A 12,684-nucleotide genomic window follows, 5' to 3' on the forward strand; every position below is an offset into this window, starting at 1 on the left:
CCTGCCTCTGCTGTACTTACCTTACATCAGCTGCTGACCCGCCCCCTGCTTCCAGCCCCGCCCCCTGCTCTACCTGCCTGCCTCTGCTGTACTTACCTTACATCAGCTCCTGCCCCGCCCCCTGCTTCCAGCCCCGCCCCCTGCTCTACCTGCCTGCCTCTGCTGTACTTACCTCACATCAGCTACTGACCCGCCCCCTGCTTCCAGCCCCGCCCCCTGCTCTACCTGCCTGCCTCTGCTGTACTTACCTTACATCAGCTGCTGACCCGCCCCCTGCTTCCAGCCCCGCCCCCTTCTCTACCTGCCTGCCTCTGCTGTACTTACCTTACATTAGCTGCTGCCCCGCCCCCTGCTTCCAGCCCCGCCCCCTGCTCTACCTACCTGCCTCTGCTGTACTTACCTTACATCAGCTACTGCCCCGCCCCCTGCTTCCAGCCCCGCCGCCTGCTCTACCTACCTGCCTCTGCTGTACTTACCTTACATCAGCTACTGCCCCGCCCCCTGCTTCCAGCCCCTCCTCCTGCTCTACCTACCTGCCTCTGCTGTACTTACCTTACATCAACTCCTGCCCCGCCCCCTGCCTGCAGCCCCTCCCCCTGCTCTATCTACCTGCCTCTGCTGTACTTACCTTACATCAGCTACTGCCCCGCCCCCTGCTTCCAGCCCCTCCCCCTGCTCTACCTGCCTGCCTCTGCTGTACTTACCTTACATCAGCTTCTGCACCGCCCCCTGCTTCCAGCCCCTACCCCTGCTCTACCTGCCTGCCTCTGCTGTACTTACCTTACATCAGCTCCTGCCCCGCCCCCTGCTTCCAGCCCCTCCCCCTGCTCTATCTACCTGCCTCTGCTGTACTTACCTTACATCAGCTCCTGCCCCGCCCCCTGCTTCCAGCCCCGCCCCCTGCTCTACCTGCCTGCCCCTGCTGTACTTACCTTACATCAGCTGCTGCCCCGCCCCCTGCTTCCAGCCCCGCCACCTGCTCTACCTACCTGCCTCTGCTGTACTTACCTTACATCAGCTCCTGCCCCGCCCCCTGCTTCCAGCCCCGCCCCCTGCTCTACCTACCTGCCTCTGCTGTACTTACCTTACATCAGCTCCTGCCCCGCCCCCTGCTTCCAGCCCCGCCCCCTGCTCTACCTACCTGCCTCTGCTGTACTTACCTTACATCAGCTACTGACCCGCCCCCTGCTTCCAGCCCCTCCCCCTGCTCTACCTACCTGCCTCTGCTGTACTTACATCACATCAGCTTCTGCCCCGCCCCCTGCCTCCAGCCCCGCCCCCTGCTCTACCTACCTGCCTCTGCTGTACTTACCTTACATCAGCTCCTGCCCTGCCCCCTGCTTCCAGCCCCGCCCCCTGCTCTACCTACCTGCCTCTGCTGTACTTACCTTACATCAGCTACTGCCCCGCCCCCTGCTTCCAGCCCCTCCCCCTGCTCTACCTGCCTGCCTCTGCTGTACTTACCTTACATCAGCTACTGCCCCGCCCCCTGCTTCCAGCCCCGCCCCCTGCTTTTCCTACCTGACTGCTGTACTTACCTTACATCAGCTACTGCCCCGCCCCCTGCTTCCAGCCCCTCCCCCTGCTCTACCTATCTGCCTCTGCTGTACTTACCTTACATCAGCTACTGACCCGCCCCCTGCTTCCAGCCCCGCCCCCTGCTCTACCTGCCTGCCTCTGCTGTACTTACCTCACATCAGCTACTGACCCGCCCCCTGCTTCCAGCCCCGCCCCCTGCTCTACCTGCCTGCCTCTGCTGTACTTACCTTACATCAGCTACTGCCCCGCCCCCTGCTTCCAGCCCCTCCCCCTGCTCTACCTATCTGCCTCTGCTGTACTTACCTTACATCAGCTACTGACCCGCCCCCTGCTTCCAGCCCCGCCCCCTGCTCTACCTGCCTGCCTCTGCTGTACTTACCTTACATCAGCTACTGCCCCGCCCCCTGCTTCCAGCCCCTCCCCCTGCTCTACCTATCTGCCTCTGCTGTACTTACCTTACATCAGCTACTGCCCTGCCCCCTGCTTCCAGCCCCGCCCCCTGCTCTACCTGCCTGCCTCTGCTGTACTTACCTTACTTCAGCTACTGCCCCGCCCCCTACTTCCAGCCCCGCCCCCTGCTCTACCTGCCTGCCTCTGCTGTACTTACCTTACATCAGCTCGTGCCCCGCCACTGCTTCCAGCCCCGCCCCCTGCTCTACCTGCCTTCCTCTGCTGTACTTATCTTACATCAGCTGCTGCCCCGCCCCCTGCTTCCAGCCCCTCCCCCTGCTCTACCTGCCTGCCTCTGCTGTACTTACCTTACATCAGCTACTGCCCTGCCCCCTGCTTCCAGCCCCTCCCCCTGCTCTACCTGCCTGCCTCTGCTGTACTTACCTTACATCAGCTGCTGCCCCGCCCCCTGCTTCCAGCCCCGCCCCCTGCTCCACCTGCCTTCCTCTGCTGTACTTACCTTACATCAGCTGCTGCCCCTCCCCCTGCTTCCAGCCCCTCCCCCTGCTCTACCTATCTGCCTCTGCTGTACTTACCTTACATCATCTACTGACCTGCCCCCTGCTTCCAGCCCCGCCCCCTGCTCTACCTGCCTGCCTCTGCTGTACTTACCTTACATCAGCTACTGCCCCGCCCCCTGCTTCCAGCCCCACCCCCTGCTCTACCTGCCTGCCTCTGCTGTACTTACCTTACATCAGCTACTGCCCCGCCCCCTGCTTCCAGCCCCGCCCCCTGCTCTACCTGCCTGCCTCTGCTGTACTTACCTCACATCAGCTCCTGCCCCGCCCTCTGCCTCCAGCCCCTCCCCCTGCTCTACCTACCTGCCTCTGCTGTACTTACCTTACTTCAGCTACTGCCCCGCCCCCTGCTTCCAGCCCCGCCCCCTGCTCTACCTGCCTTCCTCTGCTGTACTTACCTTACTTCAGCTACTGCCCCGCCCCCTGCTTCCAGCCCCGCCCCCTGCTCTACCTGCCTGCCTCTGCTGTACTTACCTCACATCAGCTACTGCCCCACCCCCTGCTTCCAGCCTTTCCCCCTGCCCTCCCTACCTGCCTCTGCTGTACTTACCTTACATCAGCTACTGCCCCGCCCCCTGCCTCCAGCCCCGCCCCCCGCTCTACCTACCTGCCTCTGCTGTACTTAACTTACATCAGCTCCTGCCCCACCCCCTGCTTCCAGCCCCGCCCCCTGCTCTACCTACCTGCCTCTGCTGTATTTACCTTACATCAGCTCCTGCCCCGCCACTGCCTCCAGCCCCTCCCCCTGCTCTACCTACCTGCCTCTGCTGTACTTACCTTACATAGCTCCTGCCCCGCCCCCTGCTTCCAGTCCCGCCCCCTGCTCTACCTGCCTCTGCTGTACTTACCTTACATCAGCTCCTGCCCCGCCCCCTGCTTCCAGCCCCTCCCCCTGCTCTACCTATCTGCCTCTGCTGTACTTACCTTACATCAACTCCTGCCCCGCCCCCTGTTTCCAGCCCCTCCTCCTGCTCTACCTGCCTGCCTCTGCTGTACTTACCTTAGATCAGCTCCTGCCCCACCCCCTGCTTCCAGCCCCTCCCCCTGCTCTACCTACCTGCCTCTGCTGTACTTACCTTACATCAGCTCCTGCCCCGCCACTGCCTCCAGCCCCTCCCCCTGCTCTATCTACCTGCCTCTGCTGTACTTACCTTACATCAGCTCCTGCCCCGCCCCCTGCTTCCAGCCCCTCCCCCTGCTCTATCTACCTGCCTCTGCTGTACTTACCCCACATCTGCTACTGCCCCTCCCCCTGCTTCCAGCCCCGCCTCCTGCTCTTCCTACCTGACTCTGCTGTACTTACCTTACATCAGCTCCTGCCCCGCCCCCTGCTTCCAGCCCCTCCCCCTGCCTCTAGGCCCGCCTCCTGCGCTACTTACCTGTCTCTGCTGTACTTACCCTACACAGCTACTGCTACACTGCCCCTTCCCCACTGTACATACCTGCCTCCATCACTGCCCCTCCCCTACACTGTACCTCTCTCCCTCCCCTCATCACAGCCCCTCCCCCATTGCCCCTCCCCCCCCACTGTACCTACCTGCCCCATCACTGCCCCTCCCCCTCGCTACCTATAATATATTGATGTTGGTTTCTGTAGGAGGTTGTGAAGGTGAAGATAAAGGAGTTGAATGAGCAGATCGTGTGTTACCTCTGTGCCGGTTACTTTATCGATGCCACAACAATCACCGAGTGCCTCCATACATGTGAGTCCTGTGCCTGCATACACGTGACTCCTCCCCCTGCTACACTGTGCCTGCATAGACGTGACTCCTCCCACTGCTACACTGTGCCTGCATACACGTGACTCCTCCTACTGCTGCACTGTGCCTGCATACATGTGACTCCTCCCACTGCTACACTGTGCCTGCATACACGTGACTCCTCCCACTGCTACACTGTGCCTGCATACACGTGACTCCTCCCACTGCTACACTGTGCCTGCATACACGTGACTCCTCCCACTGCTACACTGTGCCTGCATAGACGTGACTCCTTCCCCTGCTACACTGTGCCTGCATACACGTGTCTCCTCCCACTGCTACACTGTGCCTGCATAGACGTGACTCCTCCCACTGCTACACTGTGCCTGCATACACGTGACTCCTCCTACTGCTGCACTGTGCCTGCATACATGTGACTCCTCCCACTGCTACACTGTGCCTGCATACACGTGACTCCTCCCACTGCTACACTGTGCCTGCATACACGTGACTCCTCCCACTGCTACACTGTGCCTGCATAGACGTGACTCCTCCCACTGCTACACTGTGCCTGCATACACGTGACTCCTCCTACTGCTGCACTGTGCCTGCATACATGTGACTCCTCCCACTGCTACACTGTGCCTGCGTACACGTGACTCCTCCCACTGCTACACTGTGCCTGCATACACGTGACTCCTCCCACTGCTACACTGTGCCTGCATAGACGTGACTCCTCCCACTGCTACACTGTGCCTGCATACACGTGACTCCTCCCACTGCTACACTGTGCCTGCATAGACGTGACTCCTCCCACTGCTACACTGTGCCTGCATACACGTGACTCCTCCTACTGCTGCACTGTGCCTGCATACATGTGACTCCTCCCACTGCTACACTGTGCCTGCATACAAGTGACTCCTCCCACTGCTACACTGTGCCTGCATACACGTGACTCCTCCCACTGCTACACTGTGCCTGCATAGACGTGACTCCTCCCACTGCTACACTGTGCCTGCATACACGTGACTCCTCCCCCTGCTACACTGTGCCTGCATACACGTGACTCCTCCCCCTGCTACACTGTGCCTGCATACACGTGACTCCTCCCCCTGCTACACTGTGCCTGCATACACGTGACTCCTCCCCCTGCTTACACTGTGCCTGCATACATGTGACTCCTCCCACTGCTACACTGTGCCTGCATACACGTGACTCCTCCCCCTGCTACACTGTGCCTGCATACACGTGACTCCTCCCACTGCTACACTGTGCCTGCATACACGTGACTCCTCCCACTGCTACACTGTGCCTGCATACACGTGACTCCTCCCCCTGCTACACTGTGCCTGCATACACGTGACTCCTCCCCCTGCTACACTGTGCCTGCATACACGTGACTCCTCCCACTGCTACACTGTGCCTGCATACACGTGACTCCTCCCACTGCTACACTGTGCCTGCATACACGTGACTCCTCCCGCTGCTACACTGTGCCTGCATACACGTGACTCCTCCCACTGCTACACTGTGCCTGCATACACGTGACTCCTCCCACTGCTACACTGTGCCTGCATACACGTGACTCCTCCCACTGCTACACTGTGCCTGCATACACGTGACTCCTTCCACTGCTACACTGTGCCTGCATACACGTGACTCCTCCCACTGCTACACGGTGCCTGCATACACGTGACTCCTCCCACTGCTACACTGTGCCTGCATACACGTTACATAGTTACATAGTTATTTTGGTTGAAAAAAGACATACGTCCATCGAGTTCAACCAGTATAAGACTGCTCCCACTGCTACACTGTGCCTGCATACACGTGACTGCTCCCACTGCTACACTGTGCCTGCATACACGTGACTCCTCCCCCTGCTACACTGTGCCTGCATACACGTGACTCCTCCCACTGCTACACTGTGCCTGCATACACGTGACTCCTCCCACTGCTACACTGTGCCTGCATACACGTGACTCCTCCCACTGCTACACTGTGCCTGCATACACGTGACTCCTCCCGCTGCTACACTGTGCCTGCATACACGTGACTCCTCCCACTGCTACACTGTGCCTGCATACACGTGACTCCTCCCACTGCTACACTGTGCCTGCATACACGTGACTCCTCCCACTGCTACACTGTGCCTGCATACACGTGACTCCTTCCACTGCTACACGGTGCCTGCATACACGTGACTCCTCCCACTGCTACACTGTGCCTGCATACACGTTACATAGTTACATAGTTATTTTGGTTGAAAAAAGACATACGTCCATCGAGTTCAACCAGTATAAGACTGCTCCCACTGCTACACTGTGCCTGCATACACGTGACTGCTCCCACTGCTACACTGTGCCTGCATACACGTGACTCCTCCCACTGCTACACGGTGCCTGCATACACGTGACTCCTCCCACTGCTACACTGTGCCTGCATACACGTGACTCCTCCCCCTGCTACACTGTGCCTGCATACACGTGACTCCTCCCACTGCTACACGGTGCCTGCATACACGTGACTCCTCCCACTGCTACACTGTGCCTGCATACACGTGACTCCTCCCCCTGCAACACTGTGCCTGCATACACGTGACTCCTCCCACTGCTACACTGTGCCTGCATACACGTGACTCCTCCCCTGCTACACTGCGCCTGCATACATGTGACTCCTCACCCTACTACACTGTGCCTGCATACACGTGACTCCTCCCCCTGCTACACTGTGCCTGCATACACGTGACTCCAATCCCTGCTACACTGTGCCTGCATACACGTGACTCCTCCCACTGCTACACGGTGCCTGCATACACGTGACTCCTCCCTCTGCTACACTGTGCCTGCATACACGTGACTTCTCCCCCTGCTACACTGTGGGCTCGATTCACCAAGCGGTGCAAAGTGTTAGCACCGTGGTGAAAAGGCCCTTATCACGCCTAAACGCAGTTTAGGCATGATAAGAAGGGCTTCGCGCGAAGTTACCGCGCGAACTCGCGTTCGCGCGTACGCGCGTAAGTGCGCGCGCAGCACCCGACGCTTCGCGCGAAGCTCCCATTAAACCCTATGGGACTTTGCGCGCGCTCTCACGCGCGTACGCGCGAACGCGCGTTCGCGCGGTAACTTCGCGCGAAGAGCAGGAAAAATCGGTGATAACTCAGTGGTGAAAAGGTCATCACGCCTAAAGTCTTTTAGGCGTGATAACTGGGTTATCACCGCTTTGTGAATCGAGGCCCGTGCCTGCATACACGTGACTCCTCCCACTGCTACACTGTGCCTGCATACACGTGACTCCTCCCACTGCTACACGGTGCCTGCATACACGTGACTCCTCCCACTGCTACACTGTGCCTGCATACACGTTACATAATTACATAGTTATTTTGGTTGAAAAAAGACATACGTCCATCGAGTTCAACCAGTATAAGACTGCTCCCACTGCTACACTGTGCCTGCATACACGTGACTCCTCCCACTGCTACGGTGTGCCTGCATACAGGTGACTCCTCCCCTGCTACACTGTGCCTGCATACACGTGACTCCTCCCACTGCTACACTGTGCCTGCATACACGTGACTCCTCCCACTGCTACACTGTGCATGCATACACGTGACTCCTCCCCCTGCTACACTGTGGGCCTGATTCACAAAGCAGTGCTAACAGTTAGCACGCTGGTGAAAAGCCCTTTATCACACCTAAACTCAGTTTAGGCATGATAAGTTTAGGTGTGATAAGTTTAGGTGTGATAAGTTTAAGCACCAACTGGGTTAGCACCGCAGTGCACAGCTGATCAAAAGTTTTGCGCTAGCAAAGTCTGGTGCACTTCAAATAGAATTTAATGGCGCTGCTTTGCGTGCGGGACTTTGCGCGCGATCTAAACTTATCTAAACTTATCATGCCTAAACTTATCACACCTAAACTTATCATGCCTAAACTTATCACGCCTAAACTGGCTTTTCACTAGCGTGGTGCAATGGTTATCATGCCTAAAGTCTCTAACTGGGTTAGCACCGCTTTGTGAATCGAGCCCTGTGCCTGCATACAGGTGACTCCTCCCCTGCTACACTGTGCCTGCATACACGTGACTCCTCCCCCTGCTACACTGTGCCTGCATACACGTGACTCCTCCCACTGCTACACTGTGCCTGCATACACGTGACTCCTCCCACTGCTACACTGCCTGCATACACGTGACTCCTCCCCCTGCTACACTGTGCCTGCATACAGGTGACTCCTCCCCTGCTACACTGTGCCTGCATACACGTGACTCCTCCCACTGCTACACTGTGCCTGCATACACGTGACTCCTCCCACTGCTACACTGTGCCTGCATACACGTGACTCCTCCCCCTGCTACACTGTGCCTGCATACAGGTGACTCCTCCCCTGCTACACTGTGCCTGCATACACGTGACTCCTCCCACTGCTACACTGTGCCTGCATACACGTGACTCCTCCCCCTGCTACACTGTGCCTGCATACAGGTGACTCCTCCCCTGCTACACTGTGCCTGCATACACGTGACTCCTCCCCCTGCAACACTGTGCCTGCATACACGTGACTCCTCCCACTGCTACACTGTGCCTGCATACACGTGACTCCTCCCTCTGCTACACTGTGCCTGCATACACGTGACTCCTCCCTCTGCTACACTTTGGCCTCGATTCACAAAGCGGTGATAACCCAGTTATCACGCCTAAAAGACTTTAGGCGTGATGACCTTTTCACCACTGAGTTATCACCGCTTTTTCCTGCTCTTCGCGCGAAGTTACCGCGCGTACGCGCGTTCGCGCGTGAGAGCGCGCGCAAAGTCCCATAGGGCTTAATGGGAGCTTCGCGCGAAACTTTGCGCGAGTTTCTTCTTATCATGCCTAAAGTGACTTTAGGCGTGATAAGGGCCTTTTCACCACGGTGCTAACACTTTGCACCGCTTGGTGAATCGAGCCCTTTGCCTGCATACACGTGACTCCTCCCACTGCTACACTGTGCCTGCATACACGTGACTCCTCCCCCTGCTACACTGTGCCTGCATACAGGTGACTCCTCCCCTGCTACACTGTGCCTGCATACACGTGACTCCTCCCACTGCTACACTGTGCCTGCATACACGTGACTCCTCCCCCTGCTACACTGTGCCTGCATACAGGCGACTCCTCCCCTGCTACACTGTGCCTGCATACACGTGACTCCTCCCACTGCTACACTGTGCCTGCATACACATGACTCCTCCCCCTGCTACACTGTGCCTGCATACAGGTGACTCCTCCCCTGCTACACTGTGCCTGCATACACGTGACTCCTTCCACTGTTACACTGTGACTGCATACACGTGACTCCTCCCACTGCTACACTGTGCCTGCATACACGTGACTCCTCCCCCTGCTACACTGCCTGCATACAGGTGACTCCTCCCCTGCTACACTGTGCCTGCATACACGTGACTCCTCCCACTGCTACACTGTGCCTGCATACACGTGACTCCTCCCCCTGCTACACTGTGCCTGCATACATGTGACTCCAACCCCTGCTACACTGTGCCTGCATACACGTGACTTCTCCCACTGCTACACTGTGCCTGCATACACGTGACTCCTCCCCCTGCTACACTGTGCCTGCATACACGTGACTTCTCCCACTGCTACACTGTGCCTGCATACACGTGACTGCTCCCACTGCTACACTGTGCCTGCATACACGTGACTCCTCCCACTGCTACACTGTGCCTGCATACACGTGACTCCTCCCCCTGCTACACTGTGCCTGCATACACGTGACTTCTCCCCCTGCTACACTGTGCCTGCATACACGTGACTCCTCCCACTGCTACACTGTGCCTGCATACATGTGACTTCTCCCACTGCTACACTGTGCCTGCATACACGTGACTCCTCCCACTGCTACACTGTGCCTGCATACACGTGACTTCTCCCACTGCTACACTGTGCCTGCATACACGTGACTCCTCCCACTGCTACACTGTGCCTGCATACACGTGACTCCTCCCACTGCTACACTGTGCCTGCATACACGTGACTCCTCCCACTGCTACACTGTGCCTGCATACACGTGACTCCTCCCCCTGCTTACACTGTGCCTGCATACATGTGACTCCTCCCACTGCTACACTGTGCCTGCATACACGTGACTCCTCCCCCTGCTACACTGTGCCTGCATACACGTGACTCCTCCCACTGCTACACTGTGCCTGCATACACGTGACTCTTCCCACTGCTACACTGTGCCTGCATACACGTGACTCCTCCCCCTGCTACACTGTGCCTGCATACACGTGACTCCTCCCACTGCTACACTGTGCCTGCATACACGTGACTCCTCCCACTGCTACACTGTGCCTGCATACACGTGACTCCTCCCACTGCTACACTGTGCCTGCATACACGTGACTCCTCCCACTGCTACACTGCCTGCATACACGTGACTCCTCCCCCTGCTACACTGTGCCTGCATACAGGTGACTCCTCCCCTGCTACACTGTGCCTGCATACACGTGACTCCTCCCACTGCTACACTGTGCCTGCATACACGTGACTCCTCCCACTGCTACACTGTGCCTGCATACACGTGACTGCTCCCCCTGCTACACTGTGCCTGCATACAGGTGACTCCTCCCCTGCTACACTGTGCCTGCATACACGTGACTCCTCCCACTGCTACACTGTGCCTGCATACATGTGACTCCTCCCCCTGCTACACTGTGCCTGCATACAGGTGACTCCTCCCCTGCTACACTGTGCCTGCATACACGTGACTCCTCCCCCTGCAACACTGTGCCTGCATACACGTGACTCCTCCCACTGCTACACTGTGCCTGCATACACGTGACTCCTCCCTCTGCTACACTGTGCCTGCATACACGTGACTCCTCCCTCTGCTACACTGTGCCTGCATACACGTGACTCCTCCCTCTGCTACACTGTGCCTGCATACACGTGACTTCTCCCACTGCTACACTGTGCCTGCATACACGTGACTCCTCCCCCTGCTACACTTTGCCTGCATACACGTGACTCCTCCCACTGCTACACTGTGCCTGCATACACGTGACTCCTCCCCCTGCTACACTGTGCCTGCATACAGGTGACTCCTTCCCTGCTACACTGTGCCTGCATACACGTGACTCCCCCCACTGCTACACTGTGCCTGCATACACATGACTCCTCCCCCTGCTACACTGTGCCTGCATACAGGTGACTCCTCCCCTGCTACACTGTGCCTGCATACACGTGACTCCTTCCACTGTTACACTGTGACTGCATACACGTGACTCCTCCCACTGCTACACTGTGCCTGCATACACGTGACTCCTCCCCCTGCTACACTGTGCCTGCATACACGTGACTCCTCCCCCTGCTTACACTGTGCCTGCATACATGTGACTCCTCCCACTGCTACACTGTGCCTGCATACACGTGACTCCTCCCCCTGCTACACTGTGCCTGCATACACGTGACTCCTCCCACTGCTACACTGTGCCTGCATACACGTGACTCCTCCCACTGCTACACTGTGCCTGCATACACGTGACTCCTCCCCCTGCTACACTGTGCCTGCATACACGTGACTCCTCCCACTGCTACACTGTGCCTGCATACACGTGACTCCTCCCACTGCTACACTGTGCCTGCATACACGTGACTCCTCCCACTGCTACACTGTGCCTGCATACACGTGACTCCTCCCACTGCTACACTGTGCCTGCATACACGTGACTCCTCCCACTGCTACACTGTGCCTGCATACACGTGACTCCTCCCCCTGCTACACTGTGCCTGCATACACGTGACTCCTCCCCCTGCTACACTGTGCCTGCATACACGTGACTCCTCCCACTGCTACACGGTGCCTGCATACACGTGACTCCTCCCACTGCTACACTGTGCCTGCATACACGTGACTCCTCCCCCTGCAACACTGTGCCTGCATACACGTGACTCCTCCCACTGCTACACTGTGCCTGCATACACGTGACTCCTCCCCTGCTACACTGCGCCTGCATACATGTGACTCCTCACCCTACTACACTGTGCCTGCATACACGTGACTCCTCCCCCTGCTACACTGTGCCTGCATACACGTGACTCCAACCCCTGCTACACTGTGCCTGCATACACGTGACTCCTCCCACTGCTACACGGTGCCTGCATACACGTGACTCCTCCCTCTGCTACACTGTGCCTGCATACACGTGACTTCTCCCCCTGCTACACTGTGCCTGCATACACGAGACTCCTCCCACTGCTACACTGTGCCTGCATACACGTGACTCCTCCCACTGCTACACGGTGCCTGCATACACGTGACTCCTCCCACTGCTACACTGTGCCTGCATACACGTTACATAATTACATAGTTATTTTGGTTGAAAAAAGACATACGTCCATCGAGTTCAACCAGTATAAGACTGCTCCCACTGCTACACTGTGCCTGCATACACGTGACTGCTCCCACTGCTAC

General features: G+C 57.8%; 1 protein-coding gene across 1 annotated transcript in view; it reads left to right on the top strand.

Moving 5' to 3' along the window:
• Positions 1-12,684, top strand: part of PCGF1 (polycomb group ring finger 1) — a 116,937-nt gene that overhangs the window by 55,445 nt on the left and 48,808 nt on the right. The window contains exon 2 of the mRNA XM_068251714.1: positions 4,105-4,210. Within this exon, the coding sequence (XP_068107815.1) occupies positions 4,105-4,210 (106 nt within the window). The remainder of the gene's footprint in view (positions 1-4,104; positions 4,211-12,684) is intronic.

Source organism: Hyperolius riggenbachi, chromosome 1, assembly GCF_040937935.1.
Source record: "Hyperolius riggenbachi isolate aHypRig1 chromosome 1, aHypRig1.pri, whole genome shotgun sequence".
Lineage (NCBI taxonomy): Eukaryota > Metazoa > Chordata > Amphibia > Anura > Hyperoliidae > Hyperolius > Hyperolius riggenbachi.